This window comes from Orbicella franksi, chromosome 4 (assembly GCF_964199315.1).
Source record: "Orbicella franksi chromosome 4, jaOrbFran1.1, whole genome shotgun sequence".
In the NCBI taxonomy this organism is placed as follows: domain Eukaryota; kingdom Metazoa; phylum Cnidaria; class Anthozoa; order Scleractinia; family Merulinidae; genus Orbicella; species Orbicella franksi.
In genome coordinates this window covers 12,223,041-12,245,093 of record NC_138148.1, presented here as the reverse complement: position 1 = coordinate 12,245,093, position 22,053 = coordinate 12,223,041, and the positions used below count along the sequence as shown (strand labels likewise).

Below are 22,053 nucleotides of genomic sequence, written 5' to 3'. Positions count from 1 at the left end.
ACTTAAAGACTACAACTGCATTGTGCTTATATAAAAACATCAACAAAAAGGAAATTTGGATACTTAGCTTGATGAGATACAGCCATTGACCCGGCTTGGTTTTGCTCAATTTTTGTCGTCTTTGAAAGTCGTAAATAAGTCAGCAAACTACGTTGGAACTACTTGATACTCAACTGAAATATTCGAGATGTTAAAGACATTGTTATCAATAAAGAGAGATCTGTTGACTACCTTCGCGTCGCGACCAGCTTGTTTAGCAGCGAACATGGATTGTATAAGGGTTTTCCTTTCCTTCTGAATTCCTCCAGCAAAGTCTTGGGTGATATAGGCTTAACCGTATCTGGCTGAGGACTTGAGCCGGTTTTTGACATTAAATACAGCATCCCTGTCTTGTCTCACAACAAATCTTGCGATGATCGAGCAAGGGTGAGAATAGCGCCATTGTTTTGCCGTGGTTTGCCAAAGCGGTGAACAGCGTTGAATCTAATGTTCTCGGCGTTCATTTTGAGATCATTTTCTAGAACATCATAAATGATATCCTTTAAGCCGTTGTTAAGTTACACAAACTCTGCCATTTCCAGATGGAGTGATTTTCAGGTGTTAGACTACTTGGGATACTTAGCGATGCCATTTCACTACTTTGTTACGCTTCACAAATTAGTTGAAATCTCTCCACAGGATTTTGTCTTTTAACGCTGTCAAAACGTTACCTGATGGAGTATTTTCCCACATGAGAAAACTGAGATACTTGTAAGTAAACAGAAGCTTCAAGAACCACGGTCAGAAAAACAACAGCAAATTAAAAAAAGAAACAGGAAAATCTGGGTTTCGCTGCTAATGATGAAAACTCGATTTTGATTCTCCAGAAAGCAATGAGCTTGCAGAGGCAAAGAGTTTTTCTAAGTAAAAAAAGTGCCTAAATTGATACCAAAATGTCGGGTTTAAAACTTTAGCTATTTTTCAAATCCAAGCAGGATTTTCCCACAAGCAGGAAGATCGGAATTTGTCCCTTCCTAATTCGGTTTGCAATAATATACGTATGAAGTGACAAGTGGGTGCAAGTCATCATCATCAATATCATCGTCATCATCATCATCATCATCATCACCATCATCTTCATTATCCTCATCATCTTCATCATCATCATCATTACCATCACTGCTCTTTGTGGCAGTAGGTGCATAAGGCCGTAACATTATAATATTATGTAAGCTGTAAAAATCATTTACGCCATTCTTACAATTTAACCTACTAAGGTGTTATGTCATTGTCATAGTCCTAGTTGAGACTTACAGTAAAACTTGTCGCAGGGATTTGTCTTCAAACGATATCACATTTCTACCTGACCTGGTTTTTGCTGGCCTGACAGGACTAGAAACTGTGTAAGTTTCTTAAGGAACAAGAAAGCTCTAGTGCCACTACCATCAAATTTTTCATATTCGATCTTTTTAATGTATGTGATTCTTACGCACCTGTCCCAACCGCTTTGCTCTCCCAGGGGACGTCTTTTTTCTCATTGCATTTTTTGCATTTATCCACTACCACCGCTTTTTTAGGTGGTAGCAGGCTCGTGAACAAATTTTCCGAAATTTTGGTACGGTATATATATCTCTCAGATTCTCGATAAGTATATGTAGCTTGCAGGAAAACCCATAATCCTCTTTGGACTAATGGGTTCAACAAATCTAACCGGGGTAAAGTGAATAGCACACTTTATCTACCGCAGGGTCCGAGAGCACAACCATAAGTACAAGTGCAAGCAGGGATGGCGCAGTGGTGAGAGCGGTGGTGAGAACGCTCGCCTCCCACCATTTTGGCCCGGGTTCGATTCCTGCCCGGTGCCATATGTGGGTTGAGTTTGTTGTTGCTTCTCGACAAGATGCGAGGGTTTTTCCCCGGGTTCTCTGGTTTTCCACCCTTAAAAAAAAACCAACATCTCCAAATTCCACTTCGTCGAGGATAGAAGACCCGCATGAAAGCCCGCTAAAGCTGATGTAGCTTTCTCTCTAGCTATTGTATTTTTCTTTTAATTCAACGTACTAGTAGAGATCAAATGCATAAAAATGTATAATTTCTGCGTCTTACACCAGGAGTAAATTCAATGAAAACATTCGTTAAAAAAGTCAATTCCAGCAGGGACTCAGGATGTCTCTTATTCTATAAATACATTCGAAGAACACTTCTGTTATATCGAAGGCCACGTTCATGGAGGATGGAGATTATATTATTAGCAAGGGAAGTCTTGTTGATTATTTTTATATTAGGTGATACTATTCACAGGCACCTCTCTTCAAATGCTATAAAATTCCTACCTGAGAGGTTGTTTTTGGACGCCGGTAGTCAACTGGAAAATGTGTAAGTGAAAGGAAGATTGTATGAAAGAATGCTGTGTGGTGCAACCTAAGAGTGACATACTTTCACAAAACTTGAAAATTGAAAACAACGTAAGATGACCAGTTTCAAAGAATTTTGGAGAGGTTAAACCACGTTCTCCAAGTGTTCGGTCAACTTGGATGGGCGTGGCTCAATCAGAGACTTATAAAGTTCGATTTCAGGGGAAAAAAAGATAGTGAGATTCGTAAAACTGTTTGTGAGATCATTATCTGCATTTTATAGAGACCAAAACCGTAAATAGCCTGCAAGCGATATAGACACTGAAAAAATAGAGGAAAAACTCATCATTCCGCGCGGTTACTGTTAAGTTCTGTCACGAGAATAGAAATTCTACCTCTCGTTCTACTTTTATCCAATGTCTTAGTCTTATCTCTTGCACAGTTATCATCATTAACATTAATGAAAAGAGCTACTGCTCAGTTAAACGCCAATTTTAGCTAAGTTTTGAGTTATGCTTAGCTCAACGCGTTATTCTTTTATCCAGAAAACAAAACTTTATTTTGCTACTGAAATAAAATTTGTCTAAACTTTACGTATCGCAGCGCGATGGTTTCACTCTCAGCGGGTAAAGGTTGCCAAACGCAGTAGTAAAACGTTTTTATGGCTCTGTATATTAGTTGTACTGGTTATACATGCATTTAATAAAACGCTGTTCTAATTCTTGGATTGTTAGGGAACTGCAAAATAACGAGATAACCTCTCTTCCAAGTGACATTTTTGCTACAAACACGCGCCAAAACTATTTGTACGTATTACACAATTACGATGCTAATACGACAACTGAAGTTTGTCTATCCAACCGTCTGTCTGTCTGTCTTTCTGTCTGTCTGTCTGTCTGTCTATCTGTCTGCCTTTCTGTCTCTCTGTCTAGCCGTTAAATAACACCCTTATGGTTCATTTGTTGTCAGATTGCTGCACAATAACAAGATAAAAACTTTGTCAAGGGATGCCTTTAAGACCACGAAGATGATATTTCTGTATGTGTTTTACTTCTGTTTTGTAATCGTTAGTTTTACATATATTCATTTAATTATGAAATTACGATGAACATTAACCTCCTAGAATGGCGTTTCCAAGTTAAGAAAACTGAATCGTACCGATTAACGAGATTGAGCATTTGTACTAGAAACATTCTTCCGCGTTTCTATCGATTTATAGTAGAATTAATCTAAACCATATCGCGGGCTCAAGTTTAGAGGTGTTTTGGAAGTTTTTTTTTTTTTTTTACTATTGCATACAATACTAACATTACTTACACTACGAAGACTTCTTACAATACTAACATTACCTACAATACTTACATTACTTACAATACTAATATCACTTACGCCACTACTGACATTGCTTACAATACCACCGTTACTTACACTACGATTACTACTAACACTACGATTACACACAACAACTATTACAGATGCTCTGCCTACGCAACTGATAATACAAATCTTGCTCTACATTGTACTCGAATTACACAATATACTTTTTCTGTTAACAAGATACTTTATATAAAATTACAATACAGGTATTTGAATTATCGATCATGAATGTACATAAATTTACATAATTTACAAGCAGCACTTACTCCTTCACAAAAAAATTGGATTGTTATTCAAAACTAGGTTCCATTTTGCCTGAAAATGTTTTAAGCTTAAGATGCTTTGAGAGGCTATAAGCTTTTCAATTTCATATTTTCTCTTGACCACATCTTCGAAAGGCAAAAAGAGAGGGATTTGTTTATTTTTGCGACAATTCCATAAATAAATTTTACCTAAAATGATAAAGTAGTTGAGCAGGTTAGATCTCTGATCTAATGTTCCTAATATAATGTTAATATATTCCAGTTTTATTTGCTCCCTGGTTACTGTCAACCTAAAGTTTTCAAATTTAGTCCAAAATTCTGTTGAGAAGGAGCATCGATAAAAGAAATGTTCTAATGTTTCTCGAGAGGTTTGACAAAACGTACAAAGATCACTTTGAATCCTTCCGATTTTTGTTAATCGGGTATTCAAAAACAAAATGTCGTTTAAAATTTTGAGCTGAAAACATTGTACAAATGTTTCAAGAGCAACTGATTTTGCCAGTACAAACGCTTTTCGAGTCTCTTCTTCACTTAGGTTAAAATCTGACATTAGGTTAGAGAACCCTCTTGAATGTTTGGCTCTTTCTTGAATGAGAAAAGCATAAAAGTTTCTACTCTTGCTCGAGAGAGGATCAAAATCTTTGTTACCACATTTTAATTCAAGTGTATTTAAAACGTTTCTATCGACGACGAGATTCCTTAAATGCTTTGGCACAGAGCAACGAACAGCAGACCACGTCAAGTAATTTGAGCCTATTAGTCCCTTGTCCTTTGCTATGTTAAAGGATTCAACATTGTTCCGAGAATACATTAAGTCGCTGATAAAAATTACCCCAACATTCACATAGTTATGATAACAGATCGGTTTGCCGTCTATCTTTATATTACAGTTATTCCAAATTATAGAGTCAAAAGCTTTAGAATCCGTTGAAAAATTTGAGCGAAATTCAGACCACCACTGCAGCATTTCTAAATAAAAAATCGAATTAATATGATAGTCATTAATAATATAGTTGCAGTGAAAAAACAAAAAGCCTCCATAAGGTTTGAGCAAATGTCTAAGATAGCTTTTCCACGGAGACGGTTCGGGATTAAAAATTTTCGAGATCCATGCTAATCTAAGAGACTTAATTGAAGTCTCTAGATCAGTGAGATTTAACCCACCATAGTCAGAACAATTAATTGTAGCTCTTCTGGTTATTTTATCAGGCCCTTTCCACAAGAATCTATATATTATCGTTTGAATCAGTGATATAAATTCCGAGGGAGGTGAGAGGATAGAAAATATATATACCAATTAAGGGAGAAGAAGGCTTTTAATGATTGATACTTTACCAAATAAAGAGAGACCTCTTCAGCTCCAATGATGTATTTGTTTTTTAATTTCGGTAATCTTGTCGTAAAAATTTTTCTGAAAAGACACTTCTTTGTTATAACTGTAGTGTACCCCAAGAGCTTTTACGCTGTTGCACCATTTTAAAGATAAGGGTCGCTCGGGGCTGTCATGACACGAACCAATCCACATTACCTCTGTGTTAATATAATTAACCTTTAAACCTGATAGTTTTCCAAAGCAATCAAGTAATTTAAAGAGATTTTGTGCGGATGTTAAATCGGACAAAAAGGCAGTGAGGTCTTCTGCATATTGGACGAGTCTCCATTCCTGTGTTTTGGAAGTTGACCGCTACCCAGGTACTGGTTTTTAATTGGATCCAGGCTCAAGCCAGGTTAACTTATTTTAATCAGGAGAGGAGCTAAGCTTTTAAGCTTCGCTAAATATTTTTTAGTATGAGTTCTCGATTCCGTTAAAGTGCATTCTCGTCCCCAGAGGCCGCGCTCCTTTTGTTCAGCACCAAGAATCGCGATCTCCGGGCTGGTCCAGCACCGGAAGTGTCGCGATTCACGGACTTCCCGTCAAATCTGACAAAGCTGATTGGCTGAATACGAAACGAATCCTTTGCGCACGATGAGAAAATCGGGTCCGGCCAGAGGTCGCGATTGTTGGTGCTTACCAAGAGAGGCGCGGCCTTTGGGGACGAGAATGGATAAAGTGATGGTTCATTCGACCATCGGCCTTATGAACTAGCATCCCATAGAAATCCCTAGCTCAAAACAAAATTGTTAAATAAAAACGCAAGTAGCAGTTTCTAATTATATATCCTTTTTTTTTATTTTCACTAATAAAATAAGTTTCAGTGCTTACAATTTGCACTTGTTACAGAAAAAGGAAAACGATTAAAGCAAATAAATTTACAATAGAGCTTCTAAACATCTTAATTGATCACTTCCCCAATGGGGCTTTTCAGGGCCAATAGAAACAAACCGTTAAAAAATAATGTAAACGAACATATCATGGTTAAAAACCCAACTGGCAGGAATCAGATCAGTTGGCTATTTACAAGGGTACCGAGGAGCTGAAATGGACACCAACCTGTATTCAGAGCGGGACTTGAGAACCCGTGGTGAAGGGCAAGATAACGTAAAATAACAGTGTTATTTTACGATCAGCTGGTTAAATACAAGCAGAGGACTTACTCAACTCGTATAAGTCGTGCTTGTCGTGCAACTAGTGAAACTACATCCATTATTGACACAATTGAGGCGTTATGAATATGAAAGGGGCCTTCAGGAAGAAAGGAAGCCCGCGAACACAGGGTGCTATATCTAAACAGGCACTTTTAAACAATGTGTACAGCGGAGCAAACAAACCAACGAAAGCAAATAATGTTATTGTTAAAGAGAAGTGTCCATGGCTTTTGATTTTATGTTTATTTTTAATAGCGCATTCTCTCTAACAGAATGTTTTCTATTTAATTTGCTTCTAATAAAAAGCGCTTGAAATTTCTCCAAAACAAGAACTGTCGAATTACATGTCACAGCTCATTCCGTACAAGACTAATAATTATTTCTAGCGGAGCCCCATACTCATATAGGAAAGAAAAGGAAACCGGCATGGGTTGATTTTCTCACGGTTATCATGGCTAGCGGTATTGCTCGTGGGCGCGTACGCACGACGGCGACGACGACGACGACGGAGTCGCGCAACATGGCGGCCATACTCCAAATAATAGGTTGACTGAGACATGCAGCCTTGGTTTACCGTGTACTTCTTTGATATTGGACTTCCATGTTATGATCAATTGACACCTGACAAATCAAGGTATCCGCTGACCAGTATCACGTGACTATATTGCGAGCTCAAGTTTACAGGTCACGTGTTTTTTTTGAAGTGGACCGCTGACAAGTGCTGGTTTTCGATTGGATCGCTGGCTCATATCAGGTTAACTTGTTGAAAACGCTAACCCTGGATTAACAGTTAACCGGATTATAACTTCTTCTATACAAATGACAGTTTTTTGCTTCTTTGTTTTATGTATATGGTGATTATTAAAACTCAAAACAGAAGGCCAAACAATATACAGAAAACCCCACCGCAAAGTTACATGAAATCAAATTCTACCTTTTCCTGGGTTAGCTTAATCGGGATCTGAACAACCCGGCCCAGGAGCTACGCTTTTAGGCTGGCTTAAATCTATGTATTATATTTTTCTTTACGTTCAGATGTCTCAATAACAACCTTGTGGAGAATATCCCATATCAAGCATTTTCAAGTCTGGTTTATCTTAAGATAATGTAAGTATTTACCTAAACATCGGTTATGCACGTAGAGTAAATACCCACACACACCCACACATACCCACACACACAGTTTTCTTTGGCTGCAGTGTAACTTATTATGTCTTAAGATATTCCTACGTTTAAAATATTTCGAAAATAAACGCTCTCAAGACAACATAATTTCTTCCGCCATTAGCAATAGAAGACAAGAGCAGGAAGTGTATACAATGAATCGCAATAAATAGGGACACACCTGCCGATCAGTTCTGTTAGACTGTGGCCGAGGTAAAGTGGCTTGAAACTAGATATTTGGTATCACATTTGTGGAATCACTATTCAGCTGAAGGTGATATGTAGCATGCTAGCACAATGTGAATCACCTTTGGGGAAAAAACGGCGCTATTGATAGTAGGTTGGTGTTGTATTCAGTATACAAGGCTGTCTCCCCGCGTCAAAATTTGTTTGTTGTGTTGAAATTATTTTCACTGTAAAGGTTTTAACACAATGTGTTTAAAACTTTTCTGCAATTAAAAAAACTCAGTCTTACTGTTGATGAGTGACATCGTTGATTAGGTAAAAAGTATTAGCTTCTTTGTAACATTTTCACTGCTTCCTACCTTTATGTGCACCCTCCTAGTTGCTCATGCCGAGACGTTGTAAATCACAGCCAAGTTTTGGTCAAGAAATTTTCTTTATTGAATTATTTTTTTCTTTACTGTCGACCAACAACTGGATAATAAACGTTTATTCGTGTTTACGAGATTATCCGGGTTTACTCTGCAATTGAAAGAATTACATATAAATATGGCTACACCCTAGCTGGCTACTCCCTAACACCCTAACACCTTAGCTTGGCAATTCAAAATTTTGTTACCCATAAGTTACAAAATGGCCTGAAATTATACAAAACAATCTGAACTTTATACTTTCCATAAGTAGACACCCTGTATTGGTTGAAAATCTTTAGACAAGGTCCCAAGGGTGTCCATATATGGGGCTGTATACAGTCTCCCCATGGGTGACTGAGTGTTTTTGGAATGAACCTCTCTGCCTCACCATTCGCTAGTGGGCGAAGGGGTGTAACTTTACGGCGCATTGTTAATGGGAATCTCTATTGGATTGCAAATTCACTGAGTTTCTAAGAGCTGAATGGTTGCCTGCTGCCGCTCTCTGTTTCTCTTTGTATTCCATCAAAGGAGAACATGTGTTTTAGTCCTTCTTTGTGGGTTTGAAAGCTGTTTGATGCTACTGGCTCTACTACGGGTTATGTGGTCCTCTTGTCGACCAGAACGAGGTTGTAGTGATCATTTGGGTATGGTCCACTATGGTCCACGGATACTGCATCCCACAGTCGACTTCGGATTTTTGTTACCATGATGGGCTCCTCTATATTCTCCTCTGTAGCTAGTTGTCACTCTTTATCTATTCATCTATTCCTCGATGGGATGGAAACCAGTATTTTTCTACCAATAACTGCCTCGTCCTGGTCATGGTCTTGCCTGAGTGTCCTGGGGCCCGTTTCTCGAAAGCCCCGGAAACTTTTCGGGCCCGTAAAGCCGTTTTTAGTTCATCTGTATCTAACAACGGAGAAGTTTATATGCCTGAAACTTCTTGTATGAAGAGAACCTCTGTTCATATTAAGAATACGTGAGTAAAACAGCTCTGTCATCATGAGGTTCGGGATTTTGCTATTGTTTTCCGGGTGCGAAAACTTTTCGGGACTTTCGAGAAACATGTCCCAGGGCTGTGTTCTACCTTGACATACATACATACATACATACATACATACATACATACATACATACATACATACATACATACATACATACATACATACATACATACATACATACATACATACATACATACATACATACATACATCACTTTATTTACCCTCGGATTTCAGAGTAGCTTATGCAGCTAATATCTCCGAGCATTTAACCATCAGACAAGTTTCCCCTGTGTATACGTTGGCTGCTGATAGTAGGATCAGCTGTTCTCTGGAGATTAATCCTTCAACCGCCGATAGCTCTTGTTATATATGGCCCGAGGATGGCTCTGTAATCGAAGTACATCGAAAAAGCAAGGGAGATTTAATAAACCCAGGTAACCTACACTTACTTATACAGAAAGCAAAGAGTAAAATAAGTATTTTAACTCAGTTCGATCTGGTGATGATTGATCTTCTGTTTTGATCTTTTTTATTTGCAGCTTGCTTTCAGATAACCCTATAAAAACAATCGAACCTGAGGCATTTAAAATTGGTGAGCGTAGCCTAACAATGTAAGTTATACCAAAAGATCTACTGATGAATATTTTCTGTTACCATGCATTTATCTAACAAATGTCACTGGCTAGACTGTTTTGCAAAGTTTCGTATTTGTTTCAAAAATCAAAAAAAGTCTATAACATTAGAGAATAATTAAAAAAAGAAACAACTAGAAACATTTTATTATATAAAATTTCGTGGTCTACGGAGTGGTAGCAAATCGATTGAAACAATATCCCACATGGATGTGAAGATGTCATTTTTATCCACACGTGTAAAATCATTTTTGATGTCATTTTTGACCCTTTCGCTGTAATTAAACCCGTTGGTGTATGATTGAAACATCTACGAATCTTCCTTTGAAGTCTTCGGTAATCTTCGGCTACCTTCGGTAATCTAAAAATTTCAGAAAATGTTCGGAAACATTCCTGTGGCCTTAGGACATCTTTTGGAGAATCTTAGGAAATCTTCGGAAAATCATCAAAAACGTTAGTGTGCTTATGTATTGTGGAAATTTTGTGTAATACAAAGAAAATTGCATGGTCGCTTGGAAATACGAAATTTCTCTTCTCGTGTCGAAAAACATTTCACTCACTGTGATATCCTTTATGTTCACCATCCATAATTTTAAATTTGATTTTTAAATTTGATTCTTAAATTTGCTTTTTAAATTTGATTTTTAAATTGATTTTTAAATTTGATTTTTAAATTTGATTTTTAGATTTGATTTTTAGATTTGATTTTTAGATTTGATTTTTAGATTTGATTTTTAGATTTGAAAAAGTTTATTAACAACCTTAAGGCTTGGTGTAGTAATTCTTTGGCAGCTACCATTGCATATTTTTATTAGTCCGTACAGTTGCATATTTTCTGTGAAGACAAATGCTTATTTGCAATTAGTAATGCAATGCTATTTTATTCGTATTATTCCATTTTGTTTTAATTTCAATGTAATGCATGCTCTGGTCCTATCTCATTAAGCGAAAACATAGCCGTAAGATTCTTCATGTCTTCACCATGAAGTAGTGCTAACACCGCTACCCATTTCACGTGGTTGTGGCGCGTGGTGCTAGCACAACCTGCAACTCAAATCTTATGCAGATTCTTGCTGAGGACGAAGCTGAAAGCATTGGCACTAGACTCCTTCATTGGCATCCGAGTTCAAGATTTTCAACTGTGACGTATCCTGTTTATATTTAGTTATTGTCAACAGAGCGGAACGTCTGTGTGGGAGAATTTTGACTGAACTCTTCAGCACAGACCTAACATTTTATAATATGTTTATACTATGACCAAGCAAGAAAACTGCAATTTTTTCAATTCTTTAAAAGTCACTTAATGTAGGCGGCTCGTGGTCGCCGCTATTTTGCTTGCAAAGTAGCATGGCAAATTAACCTAGTCAGAAGAAGGTCGAACTCATTGACAGGTATGTTTTCACTTTCTTTAGCTTCTTTTATTGACTAAAACAATTTCTTAGAGACGTTATACGTTTAAGTCGATCTAATTCTTGTATTGAGTACTTTTTACTTCTGAACTTGCAAAAACGTCACAATTTCGTATTCGACGGGTGTTGCGATTGCCTAAGTTGAACTAACATTGACCAGAAATTGCTCGTTTAATTTACCTTTTTTCTCTTGGTCTCTTTGGGGCTTCCGTTCTATTTAGTAATTTTAGCAGAAACAAGCCAAATCATTTTGTTTTTTCTGCTTGCAACTTTCTCACGGTGAAAGTAAAAGGTAGAGAGATCCAGATGCCAGTCTATATGAGAAAATCTAGTCCGCGGTCAATATCGATCTTAGCCAATCATATTCTTGAATTTAGTAGTCCCTAGTCGTTGTGAGACAAGGTTATACCTATAAAAAGGCATTTTTAGTCTCATTCTCGTGACATTTTTAAATGCTTGATAAATCAAAAGGGTTGATAACACGTTGGGGGAGTAGTGACAGTCTTTTTTTGCGGCTGCTATTAGTGAGAATGCCCCCTTGATTCAAGGGTACAATAATTTAATATATGAACATGGATTTTCTTTTTAATTTTTCTTTTTAATTTCTTTTTAAATTTTTTTCGTGTCCCGTGTTTAAATTATAAATCCTGATTTCAATTCTGGATCTTGTCGTCACTGGCACAGCTACAATTCAATGACTTCCATGTTTTTTGCTATGCCCTTGTTGCAGGGTAATGCCGAGTAGAAGAGTACGAACTCTGGAATATTACTCTGCTGACCAGAACTGCAAAATATATCTGTCAGTGGTCCTTATACATAAAACTGTCCTTTGTGTGTTGCTCATGTGGATAAAATTCAGCGTAGAAGTATATTTAGCTAGAAAACCTGTTTCTCACACGTTTTAATGGCTATGTCAAGATTCTTGTCATCCTCTCTTTCTGTTGAGGCGATTACAGTCAATCCTAATTTCCTCGATGATAATGTAGTTGCAATTAAAATTAATTCAAATAATATTTTCTCAAAAAAATTAATAAATCGCATTTATTTTATTGTGCCGTCATCCTCTCTCAGTCTTACGAGCGAGACGAGGAGTGCTTTCCACACTTGGGATTTAAGATGCTAAGAACGTCTAAGTACACTAACTTTGCTTCGTTTGTCGCCAAACTTTTCTCGTACCCTTGAATTCCTGTCATAATCATTTCAGTCTAAAAATGCGACAAAATGTCAAATTATGACATCATATTTGATGACCCCACGTACACATGGTCTATGAAGTTTATAATTTCATACCACGAAATGCATCATTCGAACGGGTATGATTAGTGGAATAATGGACTGAAGACCGTTTCTCGATATGACAAATATAATATTTTTTTATTTATAACAGTTTAAAGATCAGTGACCCACCGATTAAGATCAACCCTATTGCTTTATTTTCTCTAGTTTACATTGAAAAATGCTACAAATTTGGTAAAATAAATAACTTAGTGTCCCTCACAATCGTATCGTTTTGTATTTGTTTTTTTCGCTTTTAAAACGATAATTTGATGTCTTGAATAATCGATTACGTAAATATTTTGTGACGTCATAAAATGTTTTTTCTTGCTTACAAAGGTGTGAATAGCTTTGATTCAGAATTTTTAACTATTCCTGTTATGCTCATCCAAGGCAGTCAATCTGCAACATAAGTGAAGTAGCTAATTCGAAAACAGAAGTAAAAATTTCAAGATTTTTATTAGGGGGGGGGGGGGTGGCACTGTTTTTGTTCTGAACGTTCTTTAAAACTCAAATGGTCATATCTCCTTTAATATTTAAGATACCAACAATTTGTTTTCAGTTCTCAACTACTCTTGTTTCTATCTTTCGAAAACAGTGAAAAATGTTGGAATTTACGAGTTTAAAATTAAGAGCATGATGTGACGTTATCGTTTATGACGTTATCGTCTGACATGCGCTGTAAATTCTGCTGCGAAATAGAAACCTGCCTTGCACCTCTCCTGAAACGCCCCTGACAAAGCAAGGTCGAAAATCGCAACGAATATCTCTTCTTTGCAATGTTTGTCAGCTATATTCAACAACCATGCTCGACATTGTTTAAATTGCATCCTCCAAACCCAACTTATATTGTCAATTTCATCTCCTAGGTATCCTCTTAATTCACGTACAAGAGGTATCAAAACCTCTTCATTCCAAGAAAAAACTGCTCTGTTGGTTTCAGGGTTTAGGCAAGTCCCTGATAATGAGAGCAATAGCTATGTATTTTTACCTTGTCCTCTGGGGACCTTTCTGAAGCCTTCATCAACAGCAAACCAACCATGCATAAAATGCCTGCCAGGTATATCTTAGACACTTCATACAGTTAGTTTTCAAAATTTTCCTTTAACATAATAAAGCGAGTAAATCGCAACGAAGCAGCCTTTTTACCATGTTTTGTAGTTTTGTTACTTTGAAAGAATTTAAGAGTACTTCTGGGCCAACAAAGCACGTTTCATTTCCTTTACAGGTCTTTTGTGACGTTTTTATCATAACACTAAGAAGTAGTTAGCTACGAATTAACCCAATTCAGCCATAGGTAATGGAGAAGGGATAAGGGGCTCCAAGTGCTCACACACTTCATTCAGCCTGTACCTGTAGTTGTCAAAGTTTGTAGCTTTTCCTAAAAATTTTCAGGGCACATTTTGGTGTATCGATTTAGTTACGTGACTTGAAGTCTCTTTGGCAACAGTGTTTTTGAAGGGTTATCTTACCTATTTTATTTCACCTTGGGATCAAATTTTTGTCTTAGTTTGGATTTTATATTTTGTTTTTAAAATTCCTAATTCGTTATATTTCCTGTATCCTTAATTTTCAATGAATGTCTTTTGGATTTATTCTTATTTTTGAACGACTTGCCCAACTTACCGCAAGATACTAAGCTGAAGCTCGAACATTTATGTTCGAAAAATCAGCAAATAATGATTAAGGAATTATCATAAAATGCACTTAATGCAAACCACCGCACCCCTGATGCGGCCATGACCACACCGTAGGGGTGCGCATGAGCACTGCACCCCTGATGGGGCTCGCGGGTAGGGAGGGACGGTATTGAAAATTGATGCTGCTAAGCTAAGTACGAGCAATGATATGATACAAAGCTGGCGACCTCACGCAAACACGCGATCGGCCCCGGAAATGATTAACAACGTAATATACTGCTATTGGTTGAAATCCAATACTGTACATAATCCTGTGTGACCTTCCTCGAAGGCATACAACAACGACAAGCGTATACCAATACATTGACTTTATTTGTTTGCTGGATAAAGCAAAACCGCAGCCGGAGTAGGGGGGCAAGAAACCACGTCACCCCTGATGCGGCTTGCCCAATCGTCAGACAAGTAAAGTCAGAAAAAAACCGAAACAGGGGGTTCAGGGGTTTCTATGAGTATGGGGCTCCGCTTGGCGGCCCTTTAGGCCGCCGGAGCTCCGCTAAAAACAATTGTTCGTGTCCTAGAAACCCCTTAATTGTGGAGCGGCCAAGAGTCATTTCATTTGGAAAAATATGTAATGTGAAAAGCAAATAAATACAAAATTTACAGTAAATATATTATGAGTACAGATATAAAGAATTTGGATTTCATCATGTAACACACAGTCATTTTCGATTTAGCTCGGTCTTGATGGACATTTGACATTCCCTAATTAATTGATACATAACGCTGCTAATACTGCTCCTAATGCGATTATTCTCTGGCAAAGATCCTTATAATTGCAGATTTGTATTTGTGTGCCTACCTTCCTCATGGCGAATCTTTAAAATGAAAAATAAATAAATAAATAAAAACAGATTACAAAAAACAGTATTCCATCAAATAAGTTTCCTTATCAATCTAACATCTTTTTCTCTCCTTAGGCGGATTTTACTCTGACACTCTCGGATACGTGGCCCATGACTGTAAGAAATGTCCAAATGGTTCTTATATCTCATATGACAAAGCTCCAGGAAAATCTGTCCTTGATTGTAAAGCTTGTCCCGAAGGTAAATAACCAACACGCTCAATTATTGTGCGCATGTCTGCTCAGCGCTATCAGGGAATTTGTCACCTGTTCCGATTGAATGATAGCTATGGGTGGATTTGTAGAAGTAAGAAGACTAGATTGGAGCTCTTTGAATCTTGAAAACTTGCCAACTGATTACTCTAAAGCTTGACATCACTCTCACTCCAATGTGCTTCCGGCCAAACGAGTAACCCGCGATCGCAGACTGTTTTGTGCGTGTTGCATGACAACAGCGAAGGCTGGAGATTGGACTGTATTCGTACGGTCCAGTACGATTGTAGTTAACCGTATTTTTGAAGTTTGGTATTTGTTGACAATGACTCAACTCTTAAATTGTGGCATTTCTGTAAGGACATGAAAGTTATTGTGACACATAACAGAACAGATGACGGCGAAAACGCTTGTGTCTACGCCCGGTGTCTACGTCCCTTGTTTTACCCCTACTATTCCGGGTCGATATTGAATGTTTAAAACATGATAAACAGTGCAAAAGAAAAAAATCGCGGATTTAAATGGGTTTTACTCTAATATTACTTAATTTCAGTTTGAAAACATTTTAAATGTTTCCATTGAGAAACCTTAACAAGACTTTTATTTTTTACCGGTCACTAGGAACAGAAACTGACTTTTTCGCTGGATACCGTGCTTGTCCATGCCTGGAAGGATTTTATCGAACCAATCTATTCGCCGAGTGTCACAAATGTGGGCAAGGTGGACTGTTATGTAAAGGAGAATATGCTTCTTTAAAACCTGGTTTCTGGTGGCAGTGGCGTAACGAGACATACAAACAGCGTTACAGAGACTTTATTCAAAACCTTTTGGCATCTTCACCAGCGTTAGATAGATTCTCCATACAATATCCTTATCCGATTCCAACGCCTTATAAATGCCCGTTGGAAGAGTCATGCAAGGGCGGCTTAGATTCACCGTGTGAGAAAGGGTACGATGGACCAATCTGCGGAGTTTGCAGTCCAGGATATTACAAACAGTTGCAAACATGCAAGCAATGTCCGTCAGGGCAGTGGACTGTGGGACAGTTGGTAATCATTGCAGCCATTTTATCGATAATTGTTGCTCTTCTTATCTGGAAGAGCAAAAGAAGAAAAGAAAAGGACCGACGACGCAATCTAATAGACGGTTTTTTCTCAAAACTTAAGATTGTAATCGGCTTTTATCAGGTTACCCATGGTTTACTGGAAGTATTCTCCTATATAAAATGGCCAGGCTCCATGGAAGTTATCTCCAAGTATTCAGGTATACTCCAGATGAATTTACTTCAAATTGCACCAATCCATTGCCTTTTCCCGGGATTACGCGTTGATGCCCTTGGAGACTTATGTCTGATTATGGCAATGAATATCATTGTCATTGGCGCTTTTGGCATCGTTTACTGCATCCGTAAGAGGATCATCTTAAAACGACAAGGCCTAGAGGACAAGGAAAAGTCAACTGAAATTTCACAGACGAAAGAAGTTTTGTACAGAAATTTGTTCTTTTTCCTATATGTAACTTATTTGAGCACGTGTTCCAAGACAGCCAGTGTCCTGCCGTTCGCTTGCCGGCAACTCTGCAGGGACGAAAATGAAGAGATCTGCGACGCGTACCTCAAAGTGGATTATAGCGTCAAGTGTCAAGGAGCAAAGTACAACCACTTACTTACCGTGGCATACATTTCTGCTGCATACATCTTTGCTCTTCCTACCGCCTCATTCATCGCCCTCTGGAGAAAACGCAGAACAATCCTAACCGCAACGGACAGTGATTCACGCGTTGGTACTGAAATGATCACAGGATTGCACTTTCTTTTTGAAAACTACCAAACTCGTTCATGGTATTGGGAACTAGTTGAAATGTCTCGTAAAGTAATCCTGACATCTGGTCTAATTCTCGTGGGACAAGAGAGCAGATCCTACATTGGCTTGGCTTGGGTCGTCGCTGGAATGTATGGAATGCTTTTCTGCTGGGTCAAACCCATGCAAGATGCGTTCGAAAACAGATTGATGTCGACCTCCCTTGCCGTTACTGTTGTCAACTTGGGTGTTGGAGCTGTGAGTCGAATTCCTGCCGAGAATATACCAGGCTCAATGGACCTACACACAGACGCAGCGGCGATGAAGATATTAATACTTGGAGCAAATTCTCTGGTGATTGGCCTACTCGTTGGTAAGATTGAACGTTAAGCAACATAAATTACCAGTAATCTGTATATGTTTCACACTTTAGTTCCATCGAGCTTTACGCTTTACAGGGAAATGATATTGTTTTTATTCCTTTTTTAAAGCTGTGCAGCTGTGGTTTTGAAAATGTCACGTACATAGTAACATGTGTTAGTGAAAGCAATTTTATAAGTATACTTGTATGATTTCATTATTTGACTACAACTATAAAACTTTGACTATAACTATAAAACTGTATCTTCTGTATTCTATTACTGAGTTCTGAAGCGACAGGCGGCTTCAAACAATTAACAAAGATAGATTTAATTCTCAACGATACTAACACGACCTCAGTTTATGCCATTTTTGAAATTGGCTTTAATGCCAATGAGCACTCATTTTCTTTAAAATACTCTACAAAGATAAATTAATTTGGAATTTAATTTTTGCAGCGTATTCTTATATTATCACACTATGAACCCAGACACAACAGTGTCCAGGTAAAAGGAACCTGAGTCAACTTGCCCACCAGCAAGGCACTTACCTTATATTAACCAAGCCGGGTCTGTCAGGCTTTGTTGAGTTTGTCACTGGGCCATTTCCTTTTCTTCAGTGCCTGTTACTTGGCACTCAGTCCAATCTGCGCTTGAGTCGAGGCAACAATGACAATTAAGCGTCCATATAGCATGACTTAATTTCTTTGTTTTAGCTATTCCTGTTTTATTTTTTCCTGTTTCTGTTCCACAGTCAAGTCATTGTATTTCTTCGCTAGTTACTCAAATGTCATTTTCAGGAAGCTCGGAAATGACGTTGTACGACGTCTTTTTACCATGGCTAGGAAAATTCAGGCGGTGAAATTTCTGGTATCCGTATTGATTACCTTCCTTAAATTTAGATAGTACTACTATATTTTAAGGAGCATTTTGTTCTGATATGAGGGCAGCCAGGAAATACAATTTAAAAAAATTACTATCAATGTAGAAAATAGCTTTCGTCTTTTACCTTTCAGTTCAGTACTTGGTTCACTTGTATCAGTACTTCACTGAATGGAGAAAAAATCCACATTGGTCTTTCTCTTGCTGTTTAGCGTTGCTTCTCCCTCTCAATGACTTGCAAGGAGAAATTCGGGGCATGGTTGGTAAAAATGTCTTGAAAACCCAGCTACAAACAGGCACAGTGGATAAACCTTCCATTGCCTCTTCCGCGAAAGATAGCGGGGCTATGAGTATCACTCTGATACCTGGGGAAGGTAAACACAGGGATCCAGATGAGAACACGATCGGGTTACACGAAAGAGACTGGAAAGCAAAGGAAAGCGTCAAAGAAAAAATCCATCAAGAGACACAGACAGAGACATTTACGCTTCCAGTCGCTGCTTTCATGGAACGTGAATCAGTGGCAGGGTTTAATGAGAAGCCGTATGTATTGAAGAACACTCAGTGAGAAGAATCAGCACTACAACTAAAACAACTGCGCAGGACCTGGCTCACTCGGTATTATCGATTACTCTTCTAGTCTAAGGGATTACTTGCACGCGATTTTATTAGATGCTCCGTGTCCACATTAGATCCTTTGTTAAACGACCCCACAAGCTTTGTAGCTTTGAAAACTACATATCGTTTTAAAATAAAGGTTGATTGATTAATTGATTGATTGATTATTCTGACAAGAAATAATCATACGAAAAATAATACGAAAACTTAAGCTACTTCAAGTACGTTGTCGAAGTGAAAATAATTTTACTCTTCATTTGATGCTCCCAACCCAAGAACAGCAAGAAACGGACTAAAGCAAGTTTGTAGGATAACGGGAGTTGAGGATAAAGTGCTCCAGAAAAAAATGCTCGCACAGCTCAAGACTACGAACTAACACTAAATGGCACAAAAAGGTCACAATCCTCTGTGCGAAGAGGGGCATAATCCCCAACCCTCTCCGTGGTGGTAATTCCCGCTAGAGAAGTGCTTATCCTATCCGAGTTAGGGAGCTGAAAGATAGGTCACAATCCTCTTCGGCCAGTGGGGATTACACTCCCCCAATCCTCTCCAAGGTGTCAAGATCCTAATGAAAGATTTCCTTATCCTAAAAGACTCAGCTAGTTGCTATGGTAAGAATGTTATAAAGCTGCACTGGGGCTCTGTACCCCTGAATAAAAGAAAAAAGTGAGTCTATGGGGGCAAAGGGTGACCTGTATGGGAGCAATTCATCCCGAGCCCGTGGTTTATTGAAATTCGATAAATCTGTGACTAACTTTGACAGAACAAGATTATATAGGCTTCTAACGTTACCAGTTATAATTAGAAAATGTACGTGACATAATTATAGCGTTCAAGTGCACCTATTTTCCACACAGTTGACGACCCAATTACCTCTGAATGAGCAATAGTCAATCACCAGCTACACTACTTGGCGCATTTTTAAAGCTTGAGGACCGAGACCATTTGTCGAAGTGATCTCATCCACTCTAAGAAAAGCATAAAAGGCAAACAAGCGCATTGCTTGAAATTGACACATTTGATACTCTAAGCTTGAAAATCCGTTTGTAGGTGGAAAGGGAAGATGATTGCAGGCTGGATCTCGTAAGGGGTGGAGCAGCCCTGGCCCGCCATCTTATACTATAGTTAATGGCATCATCAAAAGTTCCATAGTGAGCCCTGGTATGCTCAGAATAAATACCAGCTTCAACCGAGGAGCCCCGCGGAAAGGACAAGTAATGTATCAAACGAAACTCACCAGGGGCCTTTTTAGTGACACTCGAAATGGACGCAGTGGAGGTAACTGAAATGGAACAGCTAGCTAACCTGTGGGCCTCAAACTCAACTATTTCAGGACGGTGCGAGGCAGAAATTAGTCTTGCAGATATCTCGGTTCGGCCTCATCCTGTAAATTTTCATATAGCTTCGAAATAGAGGAAAGATTATTAGTAGCGTTGGAAAACGTTAAGTCGATTCGATGAGCCACCTGCTTTGGAACGAAGTCATGTTCATTTATCGTGATCGTCATTGGAACAAACGCAGGGTCAAAGAGGCGAATAACATCAGATTTAACCCTAACAACATCAACAGAGATAATGGAATAAAAACTACAGAAGTATGGATGCCTACGATCAAGAAACAGAACAACAGGAGAGCCGTACGACAACGGAAAGAAAAGACGCGTTTTTAATTAATCGTTGTACACCATCGAATTTTCGAACTTACCTTAACAGCTGACAAATCAGAGAGCACAAACCTTGGTAGCAAGAATCGAAAATCGGTTCGGTTTCGGGAAAATGCATCTTCCTTGCAAATGGAGGTGGATGACTTCCACCTTTGGAACTCTTTCACCATGCAAGAATTTATTTGCCTTCAAAACCAGTATTAAGTCATCTATGAGCGGCCTCTGATAAGTAGTAAAAGTGACCCTTTTTGCAAAATGCAAGACCAGGTTTAAAAGCAAGGCGCTTTCCTCTTGCTACATTTCTTGCAAGCGAAGAACGTCGACAATGGTTCCGATGACTTTTCAGGTCGAAAATCAAGATCTCTTCCCAAAGTAATGTTCATGCCTTCATTGTGAACACGGCAGATCCACATGTAGCTATTTCCACGCTTTTGATGAAGTGATTTGCATAAAGGACCAAATAAATCAAATTTATCAAATTTATTTTCTGCTTAGAAGCCATTCGAGTTCCAAGTTTAGTTGGCGCGAGGTGCGTTGCGTGGCGGTTTCCTTATTCTGCGATTAATTCTGCTAAATTCACAAGAGTTATTCGGGTCTGAGTTTTCGAGACACCTTAAGAGACCTTCGAATCTAGTCTTTAAAAAAAATGCTCCCTCACAGACTGATTATCCTTTAGCAGGTCTTAAACTCACGATGTCTGCCTCTATCATCCTAGACTGCCGTGAGATCTTCTATTCGCTCTAAACTCCGCGAGGAAAAGAAGGCAAAAACTGAGCCAAAAAACACCAAGTATTCGAGCGGCGAACTACATAAAGCGTCCACTCACGACGCTCTTGAGGCGCGCGAATATCTATAGTGCTCACCCGCATAGGTTTTGCGAAAGAAAGACTCCTCGCAATTTACTTTCATGGCAACATCATGCTGCATGCCAATGAGCAAGTGTCCTGCCTGACATAAATACAACAAAAGGACACTTAGAATTTTATCGCAACCATTGCTCATAGTCAGCTAAGAAGATAAAGGAAACATAAAGGAAGCTAAAAATAACAATAATGACAATTAAGTATAACCACATATTTTTAAAATTCAACCTGCCCTTCGTGTTCCTTCTTCTTTTGAATAGTCTCACTGTAATGAAGATTCAGACAATATATTCAACACTTTCAAGAAACATTTCAAGTTTCCATGACACTGACACGTTTAGGAAACGGTTTGAATTTATTCATTATTTTTTTTTATTCTGAATCCTTAAAGGCTGCTTTTCAATAGCGCATAAGCCACAGGAACATAAGCAACATAGCCAGACACAGGGACACCGTTACTTAAGAGAGCATTTTGACAAATGAAAAGTTTTGATGAAAAGGCGAGCGAGAATATACTTAATTTACTTGAGCCAA

The 22,053-nt window shown here is 38.4% G+C and overlaps 1 protein-coding gene across 1 annotated transcript in view; it reads left to right on the top strand.

The window, feature by feature from the left end:
- The window catches only part of LOC145485516 (uncharacterized), a 38,028-nt gene extending 17,338 nt beyond the window's left edge, over positions 1-20,690 (top strand). The window contains exons 11-15 of the mRNA XM_081464179.1: positions 7,535-7,606; positions 13,451-13,641; positions 15,199-15,324; positions 15,957-17,507; positions 18,510-20,690. Of these exons, the coding sequence (XP_081320305.1) occupies positions 7,535-7,606; positions 13,451-13,641; positions 15,199-15,324; positions 15,957-17,507; positions 18,510-18,943 (2,374 nt within the window). The 3' untranslated portion in view covers positions 18,944-20,690. The remainder of the gene's footprint in view (positions 1-7,534; positions 7,607-13,450; positions 13,642-15,198; positions 15,325-15,956; positions 17,508-18,509) is intronic.
- Positions 20,691-22,053: the final 1,363 nt, after the last annotated feature.